General features: G+C 35.2%; 1 protein-coding gene across 11 annotated transcripts in view; it reads right to left on the reverse strand.

Moving 5' to 3' along the window:
* Positions 1–4043: 4043 nt before the first annotated feature.
* LOC145686000 (uncharacterized) overlaps positions 4044–23095 on the reverse strand; it is a 131171-nt gene continuing 112119 nt past the window's right edge. For 10 of the 11 annotated variants that reach the window (XM_081758821.1, XM_081758824.1, XM_081758828.1 and 7 more), the window contains 3 exons: positions 22499–22646; positions 18441–18535; positions 4044–9229 (listed from right to left, as the gene is read on the reverse strand). In XM_081758821.1, coding sequence (XP_081614947.1) covers positions 8684–9229; positions 18441–18535; positions 22499–22646 — 789 coding nt within the window. In that variant the 3' untranslated portion in view covers positions 4044–8683. Of the gene's footprint in view, positions 9230–18440; positions 18536–22498; positions 22647–23095 lie in introns of those variants that run through there. The other variant, XR_014131506.1, reaches the window with a different exon arrangement.

The following is a 23095-nucleotide window of genomic DNA, read 5'->3' on the forward strand; positions in this document are numbered from 1 at the left end:
AACAAGCCTAGGAAAGTCTCACTCAAAAGCCCTGCTCTTTTGGCACGCATTTACAGGGTGTGACACAGTGTCCGCTTTTGGTGGTCATGGCAAGAAGACAGCTTGGCAGGTGTGGCAAGCATTCCCTGAAATAACGGATACATTCATCAAACTTTCAGTTACTCCTGCTGAAATTTCAGCTCAGGACTTTGCAGCTCTTCAATGCTTCACTGTACTCCTGTACGATCGCTCTAATTCTTTACTAAATTTTAACGACTGTCGACAAAGATTAATGATGAAAAAGAATAGTTCTTACGAAGGGATCCCACCTACAGAGGCAGCTTATTTCAACACTGCGAGCTGCCCTACAGGCCGGGTATTACTGGTCTCAAGCTCTCCAGAAAGTGCCCATAATACCCGAAATTTGTAAAGGGGTTGGAAGAAGATGGATCGTGGTTATTATTTTCTGTGGTCCTTACTTCCAGAAGTTTCTGCGCACTGTAGAGAACTTATTCGCTGTGGTTGCAAGACTCTTTGTCAACATTCTTGCAAGTGTCAAAACTTGGGGTTAGTGTGCACTTTATTGTGTACCTGCGATGGACAGTGTGATCGAGATCATTTTGTTGTGAGTTGATCTTGTTTAAATAAGAAATGTGATTAACAAAAATTACTTCCCCTAGTTCTCTGAAGTACGTTTCAGATGTTAAGTTAATAGTCATACTATATCACTAATATTTTATCTTTTAAATTCTTAACATATTTAATTATATAACTGTTTATTGTGTTGTAAATTTATCTCTCGCTGATATACTGTTAAATTTATACATTGAGTCTGTTTCATAAACATTTTAATACAAACTCCAAAAATATCAAACTCAGCTGGGCGGTGGTTTTAAAATATGACGCCTTGTGCCTCGAGCTATTTTGTAAAATAATATGAAAAGCATAATTTTCAGACAATTATATTCTCATAGGACTGATTAAAATGATTTAAATTAAAAATATGTCTTCCGAAATGCGCAGTTCCCATATTGCTTGGAATTTTCATATAGCGCAAATACTAGTGCAAGCCTTATACTTTTATATAGTGCATAATACTTTGTTTAATAACATGAAAAATATTCACTTTCGGACAATTAGTATTAAAGAGAATCTATTTCAAATTTATTTTCAAATAATGCATAATTTCAGCTTTGTTAGTTTTTCAGTTTAATTCTTAATATAATATTCAAAATACCTACAGCGGCTACTTTGTATAACGATGTCATACACTTAAACAAGACAAATACTAAACTTTGGGCGCAAACACGATACACCTTTGTGTTACTACATGATCCAATTTATTTGAGGATAAAAAACAGTGGTTTTGCACGTTTCCATCACCTTTCTTAGGTGAGAAAGGCATAGTTTTCATCATGTATATTTAAGAATCGACGGCAATCTTGGGTTTATGACGTCATATACTCGCCTTTCGGCTCAAAGAAAAGACAATAACTTATGTTACTTTATGATTCTACATATGAAAAAAGATATAGGTGGTTGTTGCACGTTTCTATCGTTTCTCTAATGCGAGAAATAAATAATTTTCATAATCCGTATGTAAACCATGGAACCATACTGTTTGTGACGTCATATACTGGCTTCTAAACGCAAAGGGGAGCCAATCACATGTTATGTTAAGATTCTTCACATCCAAAGAAAGAGATTGGCGGTTATTGCATGTTTCTATTATTTTTCTGTGGCAAGAAATTCCCACTTCTCGTACCGGGGATAAACAGCGGCGGCCATCTTGGATTTATGACGTTATAAAGGGTTTTCAGCACCGACAGAAGATAAACACTTGTGATTTGCTATTCTCCACGTTTAAAGGAACATACTGGTAGCGGTACTATGTTCCTATTATCAAAGAACCAATGGAATTACAAAAGCCATATAACTACATCTACGGGTACATTCGAGCATTATTCACGAAAGTTCAACATTTAGTCCTACAAAATATTGATTATCTCAGTTATTTGTTGAGATACATCAATGATTCTGGTCGCGTTCGAAAGCTATTGAAATGACCTTTGACGATTGTTTCAGAGTATTTTTCCATAATCATAGCAGTTTCAAAGTTATTTGCTATAAAACGTAGAAAATCGTTTTGAAAATAAACATTTTTCTAGTTTGAGACGCCATATTTAAAAATGGTGGCAATATAAGGCAAGTATTTATAATGACAATAGAGGTACAATAGATTGTTTGCAAAATAAAGGAGAAACGAAGTTTCTACCTTGAATGGTAATGGAGTTATACATTTTAAAACTCAGTTAAGTCGAAGTTCGTTGGCGGCCATATTGATGACGTCATATACCTAAAACAAGACCCCCGCCGAGGTGGTTCTATATCAGGATTTACTTCTTAATAATAGGCCCATCATCCCTGAAAGTGGCATGTTGGTATCACATTTTGCACAATTCGGCCCTTTTATGCTGCTAAGCTACTAGACTATACAGACACACAGACGTAAATAGGATATGGTAGATCTTCACCAAAATCTGGTCGTGTCTAGATTTGCATTAGGCATTTTGTTCGTAATACAATACTTCTTTGTTATAGTATAACATGGAAGTAATAACAATCACTCACAGAAATGTTGTAAGATTATGACACCAATGTTGTAGAGAGTTTGTTTATACCTACAGTACTTTTTCAGTTAGAAACTGTTTTGATTTGTCAACATCAAAAACGTAAGCGTAACTGATATTAATCTGCAATGTCTATTCGCGAAGTGCCTAGAGGGATTTAACATATAATATCTCGCAAATGGTACAAGCTACCACAAAACTCACTACACCAATGAATTTCCGAGAAAATTTTATATGAATTTCATGTATCACATGCACCTATTCCCATTTGAAAAACCGAAAGTTGAATCCAATATGGCGGCCGGTATGGATAACACGTGTTAGAGAAGCAGTACTTGATCCAATTTGTTTTGAATATGCCCGCATGCATGTTCAGTTACATCTAAAGAAACTAAAAGCAATTTTGTGACCGAGCGTTATAGTAGTGTATGATTGAATTCCGGATATATGAAAACTCATAAATAAGCAAATTACCCGTATGGGCCGCTAAAATTAGTACAATACACATTTAGCCATGGAGAACTTCGCATTTCAATCAGTTTTACATGAATCCCGAGGGGACACTTCGCGAATGTACACTCATGTCCAAAATGATTGTCGCATATCTATAACTGTCTTCTTGTAAGAATATAATTTGATAATGATTTTGCAGCGTACTTTTAATAGTGATACTATGTGTATAATCGGGAAATGTATATTTGTGGTAAATTTCATAGGAAAAGAATTACAAATACGAAAATTAGAATGTGTAAAACAAAATGTTGCTAAATGGACAATAAAGTTTTATTTTCGTTTTATTGTTCTTATTTACTGCTCTTTTGACATGAAATTTGCCACATACACGTCTTTGCCAATTATACACATACTAACATTATAAGAAATACGGGGCGAATTCGTTATCAAATTATATTTCTATAAAAACATATTTATAGACATGCGACAATAATTTTGGACATGAGTGTACCTTGTGAGTGTAAACATCTAATTTCAATACACACTATCTCCATTAAATACCGTCCTTACATAAGTCGTGGCAGTGCTGTCAGCAAAAATTCGACGTTTAATTTTTTGAACAATCTATAATAATCTGAAGGAGCAAAAGAGTACCTTTTAAGTTTATTGATACGACTGCTTTTTAAGCGGGTTACATCAGAAAAGCATTTGTATGTATATCTATGCATAGATTGTAGCTCACTAATATTTTGTAGGAAAAGCCATTTTAGGAGTATCTGTGAATTTGTTTCAGGCGTGACGATTAACGCATAATTTATTTCTTCATTGGTCAATTCAACTTATATAGAGAAAATGAGCTGTCATTCCTTGTGATTGATCCACTATTTCGTAACTTTCTTTTCAGTGCGTCTTTACTATTCCATGCATCATCATTCAAACCTTAATAAATAATGTACAGAGAATGCTAAATAAAACAATTAATATTACTTAAAGACCAACAATTTATTAATTTATCAGTATATTTATTAGAAGCCATTGTCACTGAACAAACAAGAGTTGTCTGAACACAATGGATAAGTGACAAATGTAATTGTTGCTCCAGTGCTCTTGAGACAGCAGACACAAACAAAAATGCCAGAAAAAAATAAATAAATAAACTAGAGGACTAGGAGACACTGGCCAAACTCCGAAGGAAAGCATTTCATCTGCGTATCTTTCCAATTCAACTCAGAAAACTAAAATAATGAGGAGTTTGACTCACGAGAGAATTTTACAATAAAAGTAAGACTCCCAGTTCATTATAAGAGCCAGAAATCAGACGACTGGAAGAATTACGAAAAGAAAAATACATTATTAGCAAGCTGTGTATTGAAGATAACTTCATATAATGTTTCTGTATGAAACTGACTAATTAAACATTTTTTTTTTCTTTTACGTTCTTGCTTTCTATTGAATTGTATTTAACAAATGACAGAAATAAGGAGATTTCGACAGGCACAACATCTCTTGAATTACACGCATATATATATATATATACATACACACACACACATTCTTTTTAAATAAATAAAGATTTCATTATTTTCAAGTATTAGAAATTTGAAATCCATTTGAGAAAAGAAAGAAAAGGAATGGATCGAGAAATCACTGGTCCGTGATAGTATGACAAATTTGATTCCAAAAATATACAAATCTTATCCTTACTACTACTACTACTAATGAACAAGAGGGTACAGGAATAAAGTAGCACTAATTTCAGGCAAAATCGACTCAGTGTCATCACGTTCCAGTAGTTATTTCCCACATACATACATTATATTTATATATAAAATCAGTATCAATGGTCACATATTCGCAATTACAACGTGAGTACTGTATTTTTGTCAATATAATTACAACTCAAAAGAGATTTTGGAATGCCAAGATTTTTTTTTTTTCCTTCTTGTTTTGGTAAACCATTCTAGGCTTAGAATCCATACATACCCTCATCAATAACAAGACAAACCTGTTAAAACTCGCTGCAGGTTTGACAAAAAGTACTAATGAATATTAATATATCAGAACATGTTTACGTTGAATGTAACTTTTACATACAGAATTATTTTCAACAAGAAAAATACAGTATATATAGTGTTCATAAAACAATGTTTATTTTCTTGACATCAAAAAAATTAATCATTCAAAGGTAAATATTACCAATGATTGATATGTGCTCTACTTCTGTTAACGCCACTCAACTCCACTATGAAAGCGCTCACAAATGTTGCTAAAGGTATTATTCAACTTCTGGCACATACCACACCTAAAGAAAGCTGGAAGCGTACATGATTTCAGGCTTTTTAATTATTAAAATAAAGTTATCTCCTTTCTTCAAACTATTAACATCAAATCTTAAACTACTTATTTTATTAACTCTCCATATAATTATTATTGTTTTAGTTACAACTGTGAAGTACAGTTCTTCAAAATGTTTCAATTTATTCATTTCAAATGCTATAAGGTCACGGCAAATTAAATTCGTACTTATAAAACAAAAGGAATTCATTGGCAAGATATTGCAATTAAGTTTCTCAATTTTATATAATTATATATATATAAAGCAAATATATATATATATATATATATATATATATATATATATATATATATATATATATATTCGCATTCTTTTTTGATATACAATTATCAGTTGATGAGACGAAATTAACAATACAAAGCAGATGAAACTCATGCAAATAAGTAAATTTCACTACAGGGGTCAATAAATCTTAAAAAAGTATCGTACCTAAACCTGAGCGAAAAAGCACATACAAACAGTCTTATATAATACTGCGTTATCGTTATATGAAGGGAAAAAGTTTGTACTCTGTTGACTCTGAACCAATAATTTCACTTATTATTATTATTATTTAAAGGCTTTTGTTTAATTACGCAGTTTGTTACAGCGAATAATATCGCTATTTACATTCTAATTTTCTTGGAAGAATCAACTATGCATAACTTCAGTTGAATTACCAAAGTGTTACGATACGCAAAATATTCTTCTAATCCTATCATTTATTAATCCAATTGTTCTATACTGTACGAAAACAAAAAGAAAGCAAGAAAATGCAAACAAGAGATGTTATTACTTTGCAGTATTCGCATAACAAACCACATGATTACATATTCATTCGTACAACTAGAAACCAACGAGTAACTATCTGGCTGTTAGTCTAGTTTCACTATACATACTTCAAAAGTACACAGGTTATTAGTATAACTTCTGTTTCAATTTGAACGCTTTCCATATTAGCAACACTAAACCAAATCTCATGAAAACACCATGAGAATTTCTTTCTCCATACATCAAACAACCACTGCCACAGAACATTACTTTAGTGCATGTGTAACTATTATAGTTCTTTTAACACAAATTCTTATCGATATAGAAATGGCCATTGTAAAAGACACATCTATGTTGCGTGTTTCTGTACATATACACATCTTTTAGACAATCAAATAGTTATCTTTTTTAAAATATAAAATAACAATTCGCCTTTTCACGTTAGTTCAAGAATAATCTATTTATGTGAACAAATCCACACTAAATATACAAGTTTTTACTTTTACCCTGCTTACAGTTTACTAGTCAGCACAGACATTCCATTATATGTTTTGCTCAAAAAGAAACAATTTTCTAGTCACAACAAGTCATTGTAATGTATTATTACTTCCACAGGAAAATAGTTAAAAACAATCAGTCAATGAATTTATTTACATTATTCTATCCTAATCTTAAAAAATACATTTTCTTACTCTGTTCAGGGAGATTGAGGAGCTGAAATAGGTATTTCACATATTAACATGCAACAAAACACCATAATATTTTTTTTAAAAAAAAAAACACGCCCAGCTGAGAATTTGAATACAGTCCACAAAAATAAGAAAACTGCAACAGTAAACTATCCATTTAATTAACGCACTTTGTTTTAAGTGGCAATATATATTAAATATTTGTGCTTTTCGAAGTGGCTCTTGATGTATATATGCCTGCTATGAAGCAAAAAAACCCATCATCTACACTGACGGAACAGGCATTATTACGTTTACTATCACTACGTGCAACAATAACTGCTAATGCAGCAACTGTGAGGCATTTCCTTCCGATTATTTATTCTGAAAGTTAACAATGGAGACCTCAAAGAATATATTTTCTTCTTCACTTACATACATACTGGACAGAAACCAGTGATAGTTCGAAAAAAAAGTCAAATCTAAAAATTAAAGCCCATTCTTCGTTCTTTAATTAGATATTGGCTTATTTGCGGCATAGAAATTTCAGTCTGGGACCACTGGTGTGTGTATATATATACACACAAAATGTATGTATGTATATATATATAGATAGATAGATAGATAGAGATACAGAAATTGCCTCACAACAGTTATCTTCGTTCGCGTTTGGTTTCGCAGTTACAGAAAATTACAAATATTCAGCACAAATTTGTTAATCTTAGAAATACTTTTTTAAAAAAAATAAAAAATATGTAATTGAAAACATCATAAAACATCTTGCTAGTTCATCACTAGACCGTTTCAACAACCTGAATACAAAGCTTTCTCAATATACAACCTAGCGATCAAATAAATCCAGCATGTCCCAAATGAAAGCCCTTAGTAGAAGTAATTAAAGCTTCCGGTTCTCATTCTCAACCAGTCTCCATCAGCCGTCCTCAAACTACATTCTACAGTGCCAGTACATCAGTTACTCTCATACAAAGACTTACTGTCGTTTGTGTCTGCAGCTCGCATTAGTGCAATATTTATTTCAGTTCAAAGAACACAACAACTTGAACAAGATGTTTAACAAACTGCATTGTAAGATTAACTTACTATTTAATCCTACCAACTCTGCACAACTTTTAGACAATACTGCAGATATCTACGTAATTTGCCAAATAATTTACCTGCTGATATAAACAAAATTAAACTCGAAACAAATTACCGTACACGGAATAAATACTTTAAAAATTTGTACTTCACATGGCTCAGGACAATCACAAGATCTCCATAATGTATGTTACACCAATAAAAGCGGGTAAACTACAACCATTTCAGGTGGAAACCAAGTTCCATTTCTGTACTACTATACAACCTAGTAAAATTTCTTAACAACAAAACAATCTCTTGTTTTCTCAAAAAGAAAGCACAATTATTTTTCCCATTGTTATATTTCCAGGTACCATGTTTGTTCTGTTCATTTTTACACCTATCTGCAATCTTTGCTACAGGTGTCTAATAAAAATAACCTCTACAGCTGCTCGTCACAATCCAAATGTGACTCATCAGTCTACACAGCCTGCATTACACAACTAGGGCAACCAAAAACCTCTGGCCTCAAAGGACTGAACATGAAATGCAATTTCTCTGCTTCCTGCTTGGACAAGGACGCATGACAACAATGCTCAAAATGTGCTCTGCAACCAGCCCAAAAGACGATGCTTGCTTTGCCAGGTTTCATCCATGGCAACAAAATCACTAGCCTCAACTGCTAGTGTCTCACTCTTTGAGGAGTGAGTGACATAACCCTTTCCGGGTTATACCCAAAGTGTGCACAAGAGACAGTTCAAAAGCTACCGTCAGCGGGCTGTGTACGAGGTGTAAGTAGCAGCCCAAGTACGTGGAAGAATCGCTAAATTGGGAGCAGGTGAGGAAGAGATTGTATACGGAGTGGAAGCCAAAATTTGCTGCAACTGTGAGGGTTCGATCTGCGAGGTAGTGACCGTCACAGCCTCTGTTGCGTGCAGTTGGGATCCTGGGCTCGACACGGAAATGGAATTTGAAGGAGAATCAGGCAACGAAACCTGAGATGTAAGAATGACAGCGGCCTCTGGGCCTCTTTGAGGAATTGGAGTAGCTGGATTCAGCGGAGTGGTACTTGGACTCGGATGCATCACCGTATTCTGTGAAGCAGGCGAGGGAGCAGGTGATGCTTGGGGATTTAGATTATCAGTACTTTGAGGAGGAGATTGGGTTACCATAATATGACCTGGAGATGCATGGACAATTTTAAAATAATGATCTGTGCCTGCAACAGCTCGAAACTCTGTAAATGGTTGACTCAATTCCGACATAGCTTGCGACAACAAATCGGCACCTGGTAAATTTCCGTGATCATCATCCACCTGAAAAGAGAAAATAATAATAATGCACATAAATTAATTTAAAAAAAGAAACAAAGTATATTCATGCAACAGAGTATTTAAACTTCATTTACACCAATCACTATGTGTTATTTTCCTCCTTGGTGCTACAGCTATAGGCCCCTTATCCCAAACCTTTGAAACTAGGAAGTGCACGGTCCGGGGCTCGAATTCCGGCCGGAGATCACAAAAATTTAATTTCACAATCATTCATGTTTATTAATCATCCGTCTCCTATAGCCTAAAGAACATAACTGAGATTTTAACCAAAAAACTCCATTTCACTTTCTTTTTTTTTTTCCTTATTTGCAACTAGAACTCTGACCACTGTACGAGAATTTCCTATATGAGCGACGTGTGTACCACCCGTCTTAGGCGTCATCTAATAACTCATACAATATTCAGTGACGCATTTATATTGTGAAGTTCGAAGGTTTTTCCTTTTTCTTTCTTTAAATGCTGTTACGAGAACAGGCTTCACACTGAAATTCTAATACTGACTTCCATGACTCTGTATAACTAAGTAAATTTTCCATGACGCTGTGTGATATTACGGAATCTTATTATTTACCTTAGAGTTAGAAAAAGCAAATATATCTACAATCAACAAAACTATTTCTTTTCTTCTGTAGCAATTAAAGTTGTGATTTAATCTGTCGTTCTTTCAAACGTTGAAGTTTTAACACCTTCTGGCGCTCTTTAAGCTTCTTTATTTCTAAAGATAATTTTCTTTTTTCAGCCTTTTCCCTATTTTCTTTTTGAGTGTCTCGATTCTTTGTGTTGTTCTCCATAGCATCTATAGGCACCTAAAAAAAATATCAGAAAATTGCTGACTCATTTTAATTTCCCTGACTTCCAAAGTCAGTATAAACCCTGGAGAATATATGTATTTTCTTGCAATGTCTTCATACCACTTCACATCAAGTTTATGTCGTCCACGTGCATGAGTAACAGGTAAAGATTATACAACGTTATTCCTCTGTTGTTGCTGTAACTTTCCTGGTCATATATGCTACAGTACAATCAAAGAATGTCGGTGACAATGAGTTTCCCTTCTTTAGATTTAGTATGAAATCTCAAAACGTCTGACAAAGTTCTTTCTATTCGTACTTTACTGCTGGTGTTACTGACACATGCCTTCACTAATCGTACGATCTTTCTGGAAAGAGTCACATACGTTTTAATAATATCTATGAATATTTGGTGAACTGTGTTGCCAGATTACCATTTCTTTTCTAATATTTGTCTAATACGGAAAATCCAGTTCAACTTTCGACCTACTGCATCTGACAAGAATAATCTTCAACCACTTTTATCAAACATGCTACAACCCACTTTCTAAGATCTTGTAGTAACGTGCGGGGGCGGTGGGTATGTATTAATTACTACAATCCACTTTGCCTTTCTGAAATATCGGCACTTTAATAGAATTTTTCATTCTTTACAATTATTTTTGCTGCTACATTAGATAGATTACCCTTGCTAGGCGAGCTCTCCCTGTCATAAGATTACTTACAGACCGAATAAAACTATTTAGTTGTATTCACTTTCTAGCAGCAGCTTAGAAATCTGAAATGAACGCTGGCTCAACTTATGATTCTGCGGTGTGTATTTCACTGCCCATTTGTTCACTTTCCCCGTGTACAGTTGGAAGTTCTTCGAAATACATATTTCATTTATTTAAAACGTATCCGATATGTACTAGGATCTTGCACAATTCAAGTCTACTCTTCGTGAGTCTGTTCACGCCCTTAACGTAACTTTCATATGTTACTGATTTGGCTGTCTTCCTGAATTCTGTGTATGTTTCTTCTTGCGCATAAAAATGGATGCCTCTGAGTTTAAAATAGTTTTGGCTATACGAGTAAATAACTTGAAAACATATTTTAAGTTAACATTGTTTTAAAATTCAAACTGAGAGCAGTAATCTATTTTTTTAATGACATATATTAATGTCATTTTATGTGGATGGTAACAATGAAATAGTCAGTTGAAGATCAAATGGTTCTATCCTCAAGTCAATAAACATGATAAATTCACGTGAGTGATGCTGAGAAAATGGAAGAACGATGATATGAAAGAAAATTAAAGAACCCCAGAAAACTTGGATATTATGTTATTTGTTGGAAGTTTAGTGTCCCTTTTCAGCACCGAGATTATACCACACGTTTACCTAGTTTTAGGTGGCATCCGAAAAACCGTAATGCGTTTAATGTTTTCCCACCGAGAATCGAACTCCGTACCTCGTGTATCAAAGGTCCGCATGCTAGCCACTAGGCCAGCAGAAAGGGCTTATAGACAGAACCATTTTCGCTACTCAGTCATATGGTTTTACCCATGAACGAAAGCCTTTACGCAACAGAGATAGTTCTAGTAAACTTCAACATTTCGGCTTTTTACGTTGGTGTCCCCAATAAACCTCAAGTAATCAATCAGCTTTTTCCATAGTAACCTATTATTATTATTATTATTATTATTATTATTACAGAGAAACCTCTACTAACGGACACCTCCCGTAACGGACATATTTTGTAATCCCCAAACACTGTGATAGGAAAAAACATATTGGCAAACCTCTCTAAAGCGGACACTCTCTAGTACGGACACGGACAGTTTTTTCTGTCTTGTATAGGTATTATTTACCTCCGTATTACGGACACTTTCTCTAGAAACAAGTTGAAAAGTAGACAACATTTTGCCTCCTCAACTGTCTGCTCAGCGATCCAGACGAAGTGTTTCTGTTTAACAACACTCTGATGTCCTTTGCTTGTATTCCACTCCCGCCAAACCTGTTTTAGACACAAAAGTGATTGACAGTTGCCCGCCGTTTGGGATGACACGTTATTCTACTGTCCTGCTGGAATCTCTAACCAAGCAGAAGACAAATTTGGTATTTTTTGCCCGTGGATATGCATATTGTCTTAAAAAGACACTACTGGACTGCAATTAACACATAAATTAAAGCGACATACTGAAAACGTAGTAAGTAGTGATAAGTGTAAAGTGTAGAAAACTATAATATCTTATTTCTGTTGCGCGTGAATGGATAGATTATTGGATGACGCAGAACATGCAGGTACAGTAACATTTTTGTAATATTCGTAAATAGATACAAGATTCATGCAAAAATATGTTTTTCTAATTGCATATTACCTTGTTTACTAATTTACGTAACAAAATATTGAAACCTCTCTATAGCGGACAATTTTTGATTCCCCACGGTTGTCCGCTTTAGAGAGGTTTCACTGTATTATTATTACAGTATTATTTCGATAATTCTTGTTCTATACAATCCGAAACACTCAAAACAACACCCACCGCTAACAACGGTATCAACGAGTCTTTTGAAACTTGAGTGTATATTCTAATTAGTCTAATAATAGATAAGTTATGTACGCCGTACTGTAATTTGAACATACTTCATTCTTCCTGATCCCTCAAGTCGAATTTTGTTTGTAAAATACCTGATTCGTTTTTGTTTTATATTCACAGTGAGATTCAGTCTGGGTATTTGATTTAAAGAAACTATTTCTCAAAATAATTACTCTTCCCTATTTGTATATTTATACATTTTATATTTTAACCCCTAGTCTAGCCGGTACATCCAAATAATAATGTCAGTCCAGACTGTGCGTCACGTTAATCCTAATAATAAAGTCACAGTAATAGATGTCGCTATCTGCGCTATCAGTTGCCTGTATAATGAGGTCCGTAAATAATTTTATAAATCTTTTAGAAAAACTATTCATACACATTTTCCCACAAAATTTCCACTCTAATAGAGAACGAAGCATTTTTTTTTTAATATAGAAAGATAAAACAGCAAATTCTGAACAGTTAGTTATAAAAGGAAAACTTCTAATAATATGCCAGGAGGTAATGTACCTAAAATGGAAGCCACATTTCCTCGCTGAACTGCTATGCTGATGCATTGTATCAGAAAAGTAGTAGCCCGCTTGTCACCAGTAACGTGTGCAATACGTTGGCCTACTTCTTTGATGAAACTGAGCCCTTTGAGGCCCCAAGTGCCGCTCGATTCAATGGCTACAGGCACGAACATGTATCTATCGTGTAGATCTTTATATTTTCTTTTCTCGCATTCTCTGTGGGCTGCAATAGCTCCTTCTCGAGATGAAGAAAGAGTGAGATTAGATGACGAGAAAGTGTCAGAGCAGGTGAAATCCCAGAAAAGAATCCTTTTCCTCTTCCATGGTACCAGCGTCATGCCATCTGGTCTTTTGCCATCAGGTCTGTTACACCCTGCAGGTTCACGAACAGATGGAACTTCCGCCGATATGAGTGCTCTCCAGATAATATCATTCACATTCGAATGCCTCACATGTCTTCCGGAGCTACTTATACAAGACAGACCGTGTAGACCATTCTGCTTGACTGATGCACCACATTTAGAGCAGTTGTGTGATTCACAGATGCCTACTCCTAGGCGAAGTGTAATTGCAATACGAAAACTCGTTTGGAAGGTGCAGAACTAGGGTGTGTGAAGGTAATGCCTGTAGCCAAGCACCTGAAATTGGTGATAAGGAGGTGAGAAGTCTAGCCTTATCCTCTTGACTGTCTGTTTCTTGTAATAACACTGATTGATATAATTTGATGATTGGCTTGTCCCAAACTGACTGCGAACTTCTGTCTGCTATTTCAGGAGGACTTAAACCAACTAGGTTTGACCAGTCAGATATGCAGTCTTGGACATCAGATTCTATGAGGCTCATTCAGTTGGTTGAGGAGTATCTCAATGGTATGTCGGGATCCATAGAACGAAGCTAAAAATGAAGGATACGCCAAATCGATAGCCCGACGAATACCAAGACCTCCAGAATCAACTGGAAGGGAGGACTGTATCCATGAGTTGCTATTTAGGTTACAGTTGAGTAGCGATTCCAGTCCACATTTCAGAACGGTGTCAAACTTCTCTAGTAAATCGACTTCACGCCAAGAGGTAGAACAGCGTAAAAATAGATTATTCTCGGTATGGAGAATGACGCACGAAGGAGATAAAAAGCTGAATGTGCTGAGACTAGGGCCAGACGTGACACGAAAAAAATCTAATTTTTTAGTTTTTTCGACTATCAAATTACGTGTTGCCTCAGGTGAAAGGGCTGCACCAAGTAGAAAGGCTAAAGAGGTTTTGATAAGTTGTATTCCCAGCGTTGAATTTTTAAATTGTGAATATAACACTTCCATTTGATCTTGGAAATTCCAAAAAATCCTACTTCACACTTCATAAAATTTAGTGTAGTCCGATGTCTGCTGCCATAGTTCGAATATTGTGTAGCTCATTTATAATTGTGTCAGGATCTCCTGCTATAGTTCCATCATCTAAGTACCAGATATTTAATTCAGTGTTAATCCTAAACACTATGGACTGAATTGTCATGGCGAACAAAGCGGGACCTAAAGGATCGCCTTGTTGTACTCCACGTTGCGAGAGTATAATCTTATCACCTAGAAATAGGTTACTTGGTTGCGCATAACATTGATATACACAATGATAAATCGATGGAAAATTATTTTTAATTGCGAGTAGCATTGCGTCTCGGTTCAGTTCATTAAAAGCGTTACGAAAGTCTAATTTCAGAAAAGCCTTTTGTTGTGAATGGGGAGTAGAAAAGTAAATGCGAGCTGCATGTGCTGCAGCTTCGGCTCCATTGGGGGCGCATATTCCCAATTGGTGAGGGTAAAGGAGACTTACGAAGGATTCTTTATTTCTGGAACATATAACTTTTGCTGATATCCTTCTCCAAGTGTTCCCCACTGCAATTGGTCGAATTCCACCGCTTTTTTTATTAAGCGCAGTAAGTGATGCTCCAAAAAGACGGGTCTTATTTCCTGAGGTAAATTACCTGAAAGGATTAAATGAAGTAATTCTAGAATCATCGTAGTTAATCTTTCTTTTGAATCTGACTCATGATGTAAAAGTAGATCCTTAAGGATTGAAGGACGGAGACCATCAATGCCTCCAGCTGATTCAGATGGGAAGGATTTTACAGCGTATCGTAATTCAGAAACTGAAACTCTTGGTATATTAGGTCGATCTTTAGGAGGGTCTGGTAATGAAAAGGTGTCTGAATGTGGAGGGTGCTTCTCCTTAAGTGCTTCTAAAACAGATGCATTAGGTGTGGCGATGATTTCTTCAGAAATTAGTAATCTGATTGCACCTCTTATGTCTCCATCGTTGAGTTTGTTTTCGACTCTTTTGGCGTTAAAGGATGTTGGGTCAGAAGAATGTTGAGGTTTGCGTTTGTAATTTTTTTTTTAATAATCATGGGGTAACGCATCTCGGTGAGAATCATCCCATTCGCAAACTCGTTGCTTGACCCAGGTCGTTAAGTTTTTAGCTTGATCTGATTGTGACGGAACACTGAGTACTGCATACGGGAATAATAACAGATCCATCCATGCGTCTAGGTCGTTTCTGTTTGCAATACGACGAATGACATCATAGAGAGAAGTAGCTACAGATGGCCGAGCACCTCTTGGTACTCTTCTTAGCAAAGGGGCGGAGATTTTAGTTCGGCTATTAGGCTGCAAAAGTCGGAAATCAGATGTTTTTCGTTGTGATTATCACATTCAATTCCATTTGATGAAGAAGGATTATAATTTAGAGATGACTTATGTTTTGGTATGGAAAGCTTATTTGTCTTATGAAGAATTTGGTGACTTTTGCTAATGTGGATTGCAAGTCCTCTTTGATCGGCCAGATGTTTTTCACAATGAGGGCAGGATACATATTTTTCATCGTATGAAAAATTATCTAATTCATGGTTGTTTGTGACTGACACGCTTCCAATGTCAGAAACTTCCTCTATATTGTGACTCTCCTGGCAGGAAGCATCACTGGATATTAAATGATTTAAGTCATCATAACTTTGATCAAGCCTCTGCTGGTCAGCCGCCACGCTGCGCAAATACAATTCTGGATTGTTATGTTCGTAAACCGACTCCATCCACCATTGTTGATCAAAAAATAATTTTAATCAGTTAAATAATAGAAAATTTTAAATCTGTTTAAAGTAACAATTTAACGGATTTTACAACGAATTGGAAAGAAAGTATATCATAGAACCAAAGTTTAATTCATAAAAACACCTCAACAGTGAAAGATATAGTTTGTGAAAAAGCACTTCTCCGGAAGCACCCCTCTTTCTGCCCCCACAGATACAATTCACAAACGCGATATGTATCACCTAATGAAACGAGAATTGCGGAGCAAACATTATATGCACACTCACTCTTTTCAACAATCACAACAATAAATACAATATGGGGTAGTTAGTGGGCAAACAAAAGAAAAAATGTTCAACGTAAACAATCTGGAGCTTTCAATTAAGCGAGATATTAATCTATAGTGCATAGCGAGTCGAAGGCTCGGGCAGAACAACTTAGGGGCCGCAGTAGCTTCGTAATAGAGTGTTCACCTCTTAAGCATGGATTCCCTGGTTCGATCTCACTTCATAAGTGGGATATATGGAGAACAAACTCTCTGTGTGTGTTTTCTCGGGATTCTCCCGTTTCCTCCTCTTTCTTCATTTCACCATTTCATTCATTATCACATTAACGTCTCCTTTAACCTACACAGCACAATCGTGGGACGTAAAATTGGAAGATTTCATGTTGTTACAATAAAACTTGCTCAAATCAAAATTTCAAGAGTTACTGCATTACATAAAATTGCATAGAGAGATTACTGTTAAGTCTAAATATATTACTGTATGCTAATACAGCATACAATAATTTTAAATATATACGTTGTGAAGTAAACCTTTTTGTACACAATCTTTAATTAAATACAGGTGTTTAAGAACATTTCTTTCTGCTAGAATAACTCATTCGAAAATGTAATGAGTAGCAAGACAGTCATCGCTAACAATGAAGTTTTCTACATCACATGAAATGTGTTTATCTTGACAGAGATTAAGATATTCGCATTACGTTCTTACTTGCTTAATTTTAACCACCTGTACAATCTTTCTCACCAAAATGTGCTTTCTCTTTCTCCTTAGCATCGATAACTGTTTCATTATCGCAGTGAGACATGTGATTTATTCATGGCGTTCACTGTTAAAAACTTGACAACAATCTGGTTTCCTACGATGTACACAAGTTAATGGATTGTATGTACAGTCGGTAGTCCTAACGCAAAAATTTTCCAAGAATATAGATTTTTTTTCATTCTCCTCCACCTCTAACTGTTGGTCTGGAATATTATACACAAAGGCAAAGAAAAAGTGATGATGTTTGGACACAATCGCATGTTTTCACTACTTGCTGAGGCACCATTTTCGTACCCTCTCAAAGAATAAGTTATCTATAATCAGCGTGGAGCGGGCGAACAAGATAAAACTGTAGTGTACTGAAAATAAATTTCTCTTTCGTGGATTAATTTGAAAATATTTCCGTATTATACACGTAGTTTATACAGAATTCTTTAATTATTGTTTTCGAGTTGGACAGATTCCGTATTATGCAGAAAATTTAATAGTATATAACCAGAAATAATTTAAGCGTTATTTTTTCTACGGATTTTGGCAACACACACGCACATACACAAACTCTGCTAGATAAAACAGTTCGTCCCCAGAGTTAGCACATTTACGAAGGTAAAATCAAGAGTTCCTTTACCTTAATAGCATTTTACATAAAAATTTTCCCCCCTTTTCCAGCAAATACCTATTTGACTCTTGGAAATTGATATAGAATGATTAGTTTAAAAAATAAAGTTTTCGTACAAGGGTTAGATACCATCCCGAGGCGAAACTGTAAATATTGTTGCAACATATGGAATGCGTGAAGTGACCATAGAAGACATATGGAAATAGTATCTAACAAACGTCATACTCTGCTCTCATTAATTTTCTGAAGATCTAACACGTAATTGAAAAGACAGTATATACAGTCGGCAACAACAAATTCAAGTACAACGCTGCCATGTACCCACTGTAGTAATAACCTGATTTAACGTTCAGTGCATTACCACTTATTTACACTACGAAAATATGTGATTTTACTATTTTCCCCTCCCTTTCAAGGTAGCCTCGATTCCATCTAACTAAACTTACTGAGAGACTACTATATTCTCACTGGAACATTTACCTACGCATTTCTCGATACATTTTCTTAGAAATTTTTAAAAAATAAAATGTACTATTTTCATCAGAAACATGAAAATACATACCTTAATAGCGCGCTTCAAATTTGAAGTATCAATAATGATACCGGATTCTTGATACTCCTGAATCTCCTGTTCCGAAGCTGCGATTTGATATTCCGCTGAAATAAAATAAAATAATTAGTACAAAATCTGGAAAAACAGATTACATGATTACATATATACGTACTGATAAATAATACACTAATAATATCTTCTACCTCAAATAAAGATGACATTCTTTTCGATTTATCTTAAATAATTTTATTTTGAATGTATGCATGATCTAAGCACTATCCTAATGATGCTAATATAATTCTCAACTACTTTGAATAGCTTTGACTACGTAAGTAAGACTATTTCTGCTTTTTAGAAAATATTCAGAAGACTGTGAATAGGAGATTCATCCAGGAAGTTCAATGTGCAGCATATTTTGTTCTTGACACCGATTTTTATACAATACAAAATTATTTTTCTGCAACACGGAACCGCGAGAGTTATTTCACAATTATTGTATTTTCTGTAAAACGAAACTAAAAGTACAGAATCTACTACTTTACCCCGTGTGAATGATAAACATAAAACCAAGGGAAAATAATAACTGGAAGGGATAGTCCCTAGACTTGTCACGCAAATGTCCCCGCGCAAATTTCATTTGATTGACGATTATAAAACATTGTAGGTTAATTTGAATGAATACCTGATAAATGTCAGGAAATTTCCTGATGTGTTTCTGTACACATTAAAATTTTATTATTTAAGATTATTTTAAGTGCACTGAGCAGTAGCAAGCACAGACGAACAATGGAGTAACAAAAACATCTAGCCACTGGTCTAACGAGGACAAGGTATGTGGGAGATCAAGGTTCGAGTAGATCCATTCCACCTTATGTTTTTTATTTTTCTGTTATATCATCATTGTTCTATGCTATTTAGAACTCAGTGCACGTAATATAATTTAAACTTGTTTATACAGCACGTCAAGGTTTCAACTGGAACATTCATTGTTGTTGGATTATTTCTATACATTGCCAGTCAAGGATGGCCACTGTATATTTGAAGAATAAGGCGGCAAAACAGAGTAACCGATGTGTCGTTGTAACTCAACTGATTTCAGCTCAACGACTTCTCGAGAAGTGCCAGGTCGGGGTTCGAGTCCCCGCAAGCTCGTCAACCACAATTTAAATGAGCAATCCAGTTTCAGAAGCTTATATGTAAGAATAGCAACATTCTGCTACGCACTGTGGGTATTTTGGTTTGTTTCATTTCATAACTGTATTTAATTAAATTTCGCTTTTCTAACCTATCACATACTCTCTCCGTCCTAAGTAACCTAACAATTCTCCAATAAAACTAGGACTACTTTGCAAATTGAAATGTCTACTTACGAATCTTTCTTTATTAGGTCTAAAGAACCGGAACTTAATCTTTATTAAGGGCCACTTAACTTGTTCGATTTCACTTAGAAGGGAGATGAACAAAAGCTTGAATCAAAATCTACTAGCAGTTGTACGAGACTACGTCTTCTAAACATTTTTACAATTGTTTTATAGGAAACATTTAAAAGTCTGTCTCATGACAACCAGTTGACATGGGAACATACGGCTTGCACGTATGTGTTCATAATTCATTTTTCTACTTGCTAAAAACAGCAATAAATATAGTAATAGAATACTTCTAGGTAGCGCGTCTAGTACTGGCAACTTTCGCAGTGGTGCGAAAAGTCAGTATATACTATCACCTGCCACAAATTAACAACGTGTAACTGCTATTGGTGGAAGCAGACAGCCCGTTCAAGGCCATGTAACTAACAAATTCAAATGCGCTATAGTAACAAATATCTTAGGGAGGGACATAATTACACGAGTGTGATGAATCTTTAACATCACCATGTATACGACCAGGAAAATATTAAAAAAAATTAATAAATTCATTTTATTAAATATATATATATATATATATATATATATATATATATATATATATATATATATATATATATATATATTGGAAAATGGAAATCATCATTTGGTTAACACAGTTTATTCTTGTGTATGTATAGCAGATAAGAGAAACCAGGATCCAGCATTCTCTTTTAGCTTTCAGTAGCTAAATCTGAAATAGAAATCCGTTTGCTAGAAAGTAGAGTTCCGCAAACAGCTATTATATAAACTAAGAGAATGTAGGTCAAGAGGTCTTACTTCTGATATTCACATCGTATATGGAGTTACTGTGCGACGAAGCCCTGGTCTTCAAATGAAAACTTTAAGTTTTACGTCCCACGATTATGCCGGTTAGGCTAAAGGAGACGGTGATGAGAGATGAGTGAAATGGTGGAATGAAGAAAGTGGAAACAGGAGAACCCCGAGAAAACCCACGCACACGGTGTTTGTCCACCACAAAGTTCACTTGGTGGGGGCTGGGATCGAACCCGGGACCCCAAGCACCAGAGGTGAAAGCTCTACCACTGAGCCACCGCGGCCCCACCCTGATCTTCAAGATTATTCTAAAGTTGAAGTCATCATTTTATTCACCATCCACGGCAAGAGGCTTTCAGATGAAATGCGTTAAATTCCACTAGTTACACTCCAAAACGGCTACATGCATCACACTACTACACTACTACTTCTATCAGAGAGGTCCTGGGTTCGTTTATGAACCTTCACTACTCTGCCCGTAGCAGTTTGGGCCACCAAGAGAATGAGAAGTTAACAGTGTTCCATTACAAAGGACAGACGAGAAACTTTGCTCAAAGGAAGTATCTTCAATCTCTCGAAGAGCTTGTGAAGAGACGTTTGTAAGAAATCACCCAAAGGACAAATATTATGACTAGTGCGCGAAGTGTGTAAGTTTCCGTTGCGTGTGCTTCATGAAGCTGGGACCAAACCAAGCGGCCTATGTAAGTAATCCTTGCAATGCAAATTTCTGAATTCTAAATGGATACACTCTGAAAAAAAGTATCTCATAAATTACCGCTAAATGACCTATGGAGTGTCTAGCTATCATTTCGTTTCATCTTAATTAATTTAATTAATTGTACTTTAAAATTTACGTGACAACTATTTCATAACTTTGGCACAAAGGTATCTAAATGCTCTTTGAATGGATTTTTGAATCTCCATTCATGATGTAGTTCTCTGTATAGGGCATTCACAAAGCCTAGTGGTGCAAGTAATGTAAATAAACACTCATTTATCACAAAATTAAATAGTGTGTCGAGTATTTCTTAAGACGATCACCTAAAGGTTGAAGAAAGGTACGAATAAGAGCTCAGTAGTGTAAAACAATATTTCCTTTAAATGTGTATTATTGGTGACCAAAAGCTCAGTCACTTTGAAAGATTTATTTACATACTAGCAGCGTTCACCCCGCTTCGCTGCGGTCACCCCGGAACGCAATAAACTTTGTTACTTAGATAATTTTTACTTTTTCGCTTTCAAATTGCAGTAAATGTTAACATTATAGCGCCTGTCATTTATGTTAACCCGCCGAGTGACACGGTCATGCGGGTTGCATATAAATACGTTTATTTTTACCTATGATGAACTAATAACAAAGGATTTGTACGTATGGACACCTGAATGGTCAATTATCTCAAGACACTGGTAATTGAAAATTAAAGTGATATGATAAAAACCATCTAGGGTCCAAATCCTAACAACCCCCCAAAAATGAAAGAAATTGGTTCAGCCGTATTAGCGTGATGAGCGGACAAAGGATTTTTTGTACGTATGGACACCTGATTGGTCAATTATCTCAAGACACTGGTAATTGAAAATTAAAGTGATATGATAAAAACCATCTAGGGTCCAAATCCTAACAACCCCCCAAAAATGAAAGAAATTGGTTCAGCCGTATTAGCGTGATGAGCGGACAAAGGATTTTGTACGTTCTCTTTTATATATATAGATTAGGGCAGCATTGCTAGTTGCCTATCTTGAAGGAGATTGATCTTACACTGCCAAAGTAAAATTTTGTATTCCGGTCTCTCGCAGACTACTAGTACTACTATCAAATTGAAACAGTAATATTTCATGAGCTTGACAGTCTTTACTGAACATATATGTTTAGATATTAAAACTTACCTGGTATAATGTTAACCTGTGACGTCATAACGTTGTCAACCTCTTGAATTTGGACTACTTGTCCATCCTCGGTTTGTACTGACACATACTTTCCTTCAGAAGGAGAATCTGGAGGACTTGTACATCTATTACAATGGGTACGCGGCACCTAAGCAACAAATATGCAATTCAATTAGTTACATATTAACCAAAAGAACAATATCTGTAATAATTTAATTAATATTCTTATGCAAGAATATGCTCCTGTTTTAGAATGACGAACTATTTCTCATTATTAATGAACGGAAGGTACTAAATTTACCAAACGTTCTTGTGAATATTTGTCTATCAAACAACTTACATACACATTAGATTCATGACTGAAAATTAATACACCCTTCTAAGACAAAGTAAGCGTTTTGTGAGTATATCCTCACTGTCCATCTTAACTATTATAATAAACGTTTTTCATTATTAACCCATACATGTCGTTTCACACTATTCAGAACTTTTTCCTGGAATATGTTATCCATTTTAGTTCTCTGTTTTCTTGTAAAATAAATAAATAAAATAATAATAATACTTTCTTTATGTTTCGTTTTTACTACTGAGAAAGCT

The sequence above is a fragment of the Thermobia domestica genome, chromosome 5 (assembly GCF_964235325.1).
Source record: "Thermobia domestica chromosome 5, izTheDome1.hap1.1, whole genome shotgun sequence".
In the NCBI taxonomy this organism is placed as follows: domain Eukaryota; kingdom Metazoa; phylum Arthropoda; class Insecta; order Zygentoma; family Lepismatidae; genus Thermobia; species Thermobia domestica.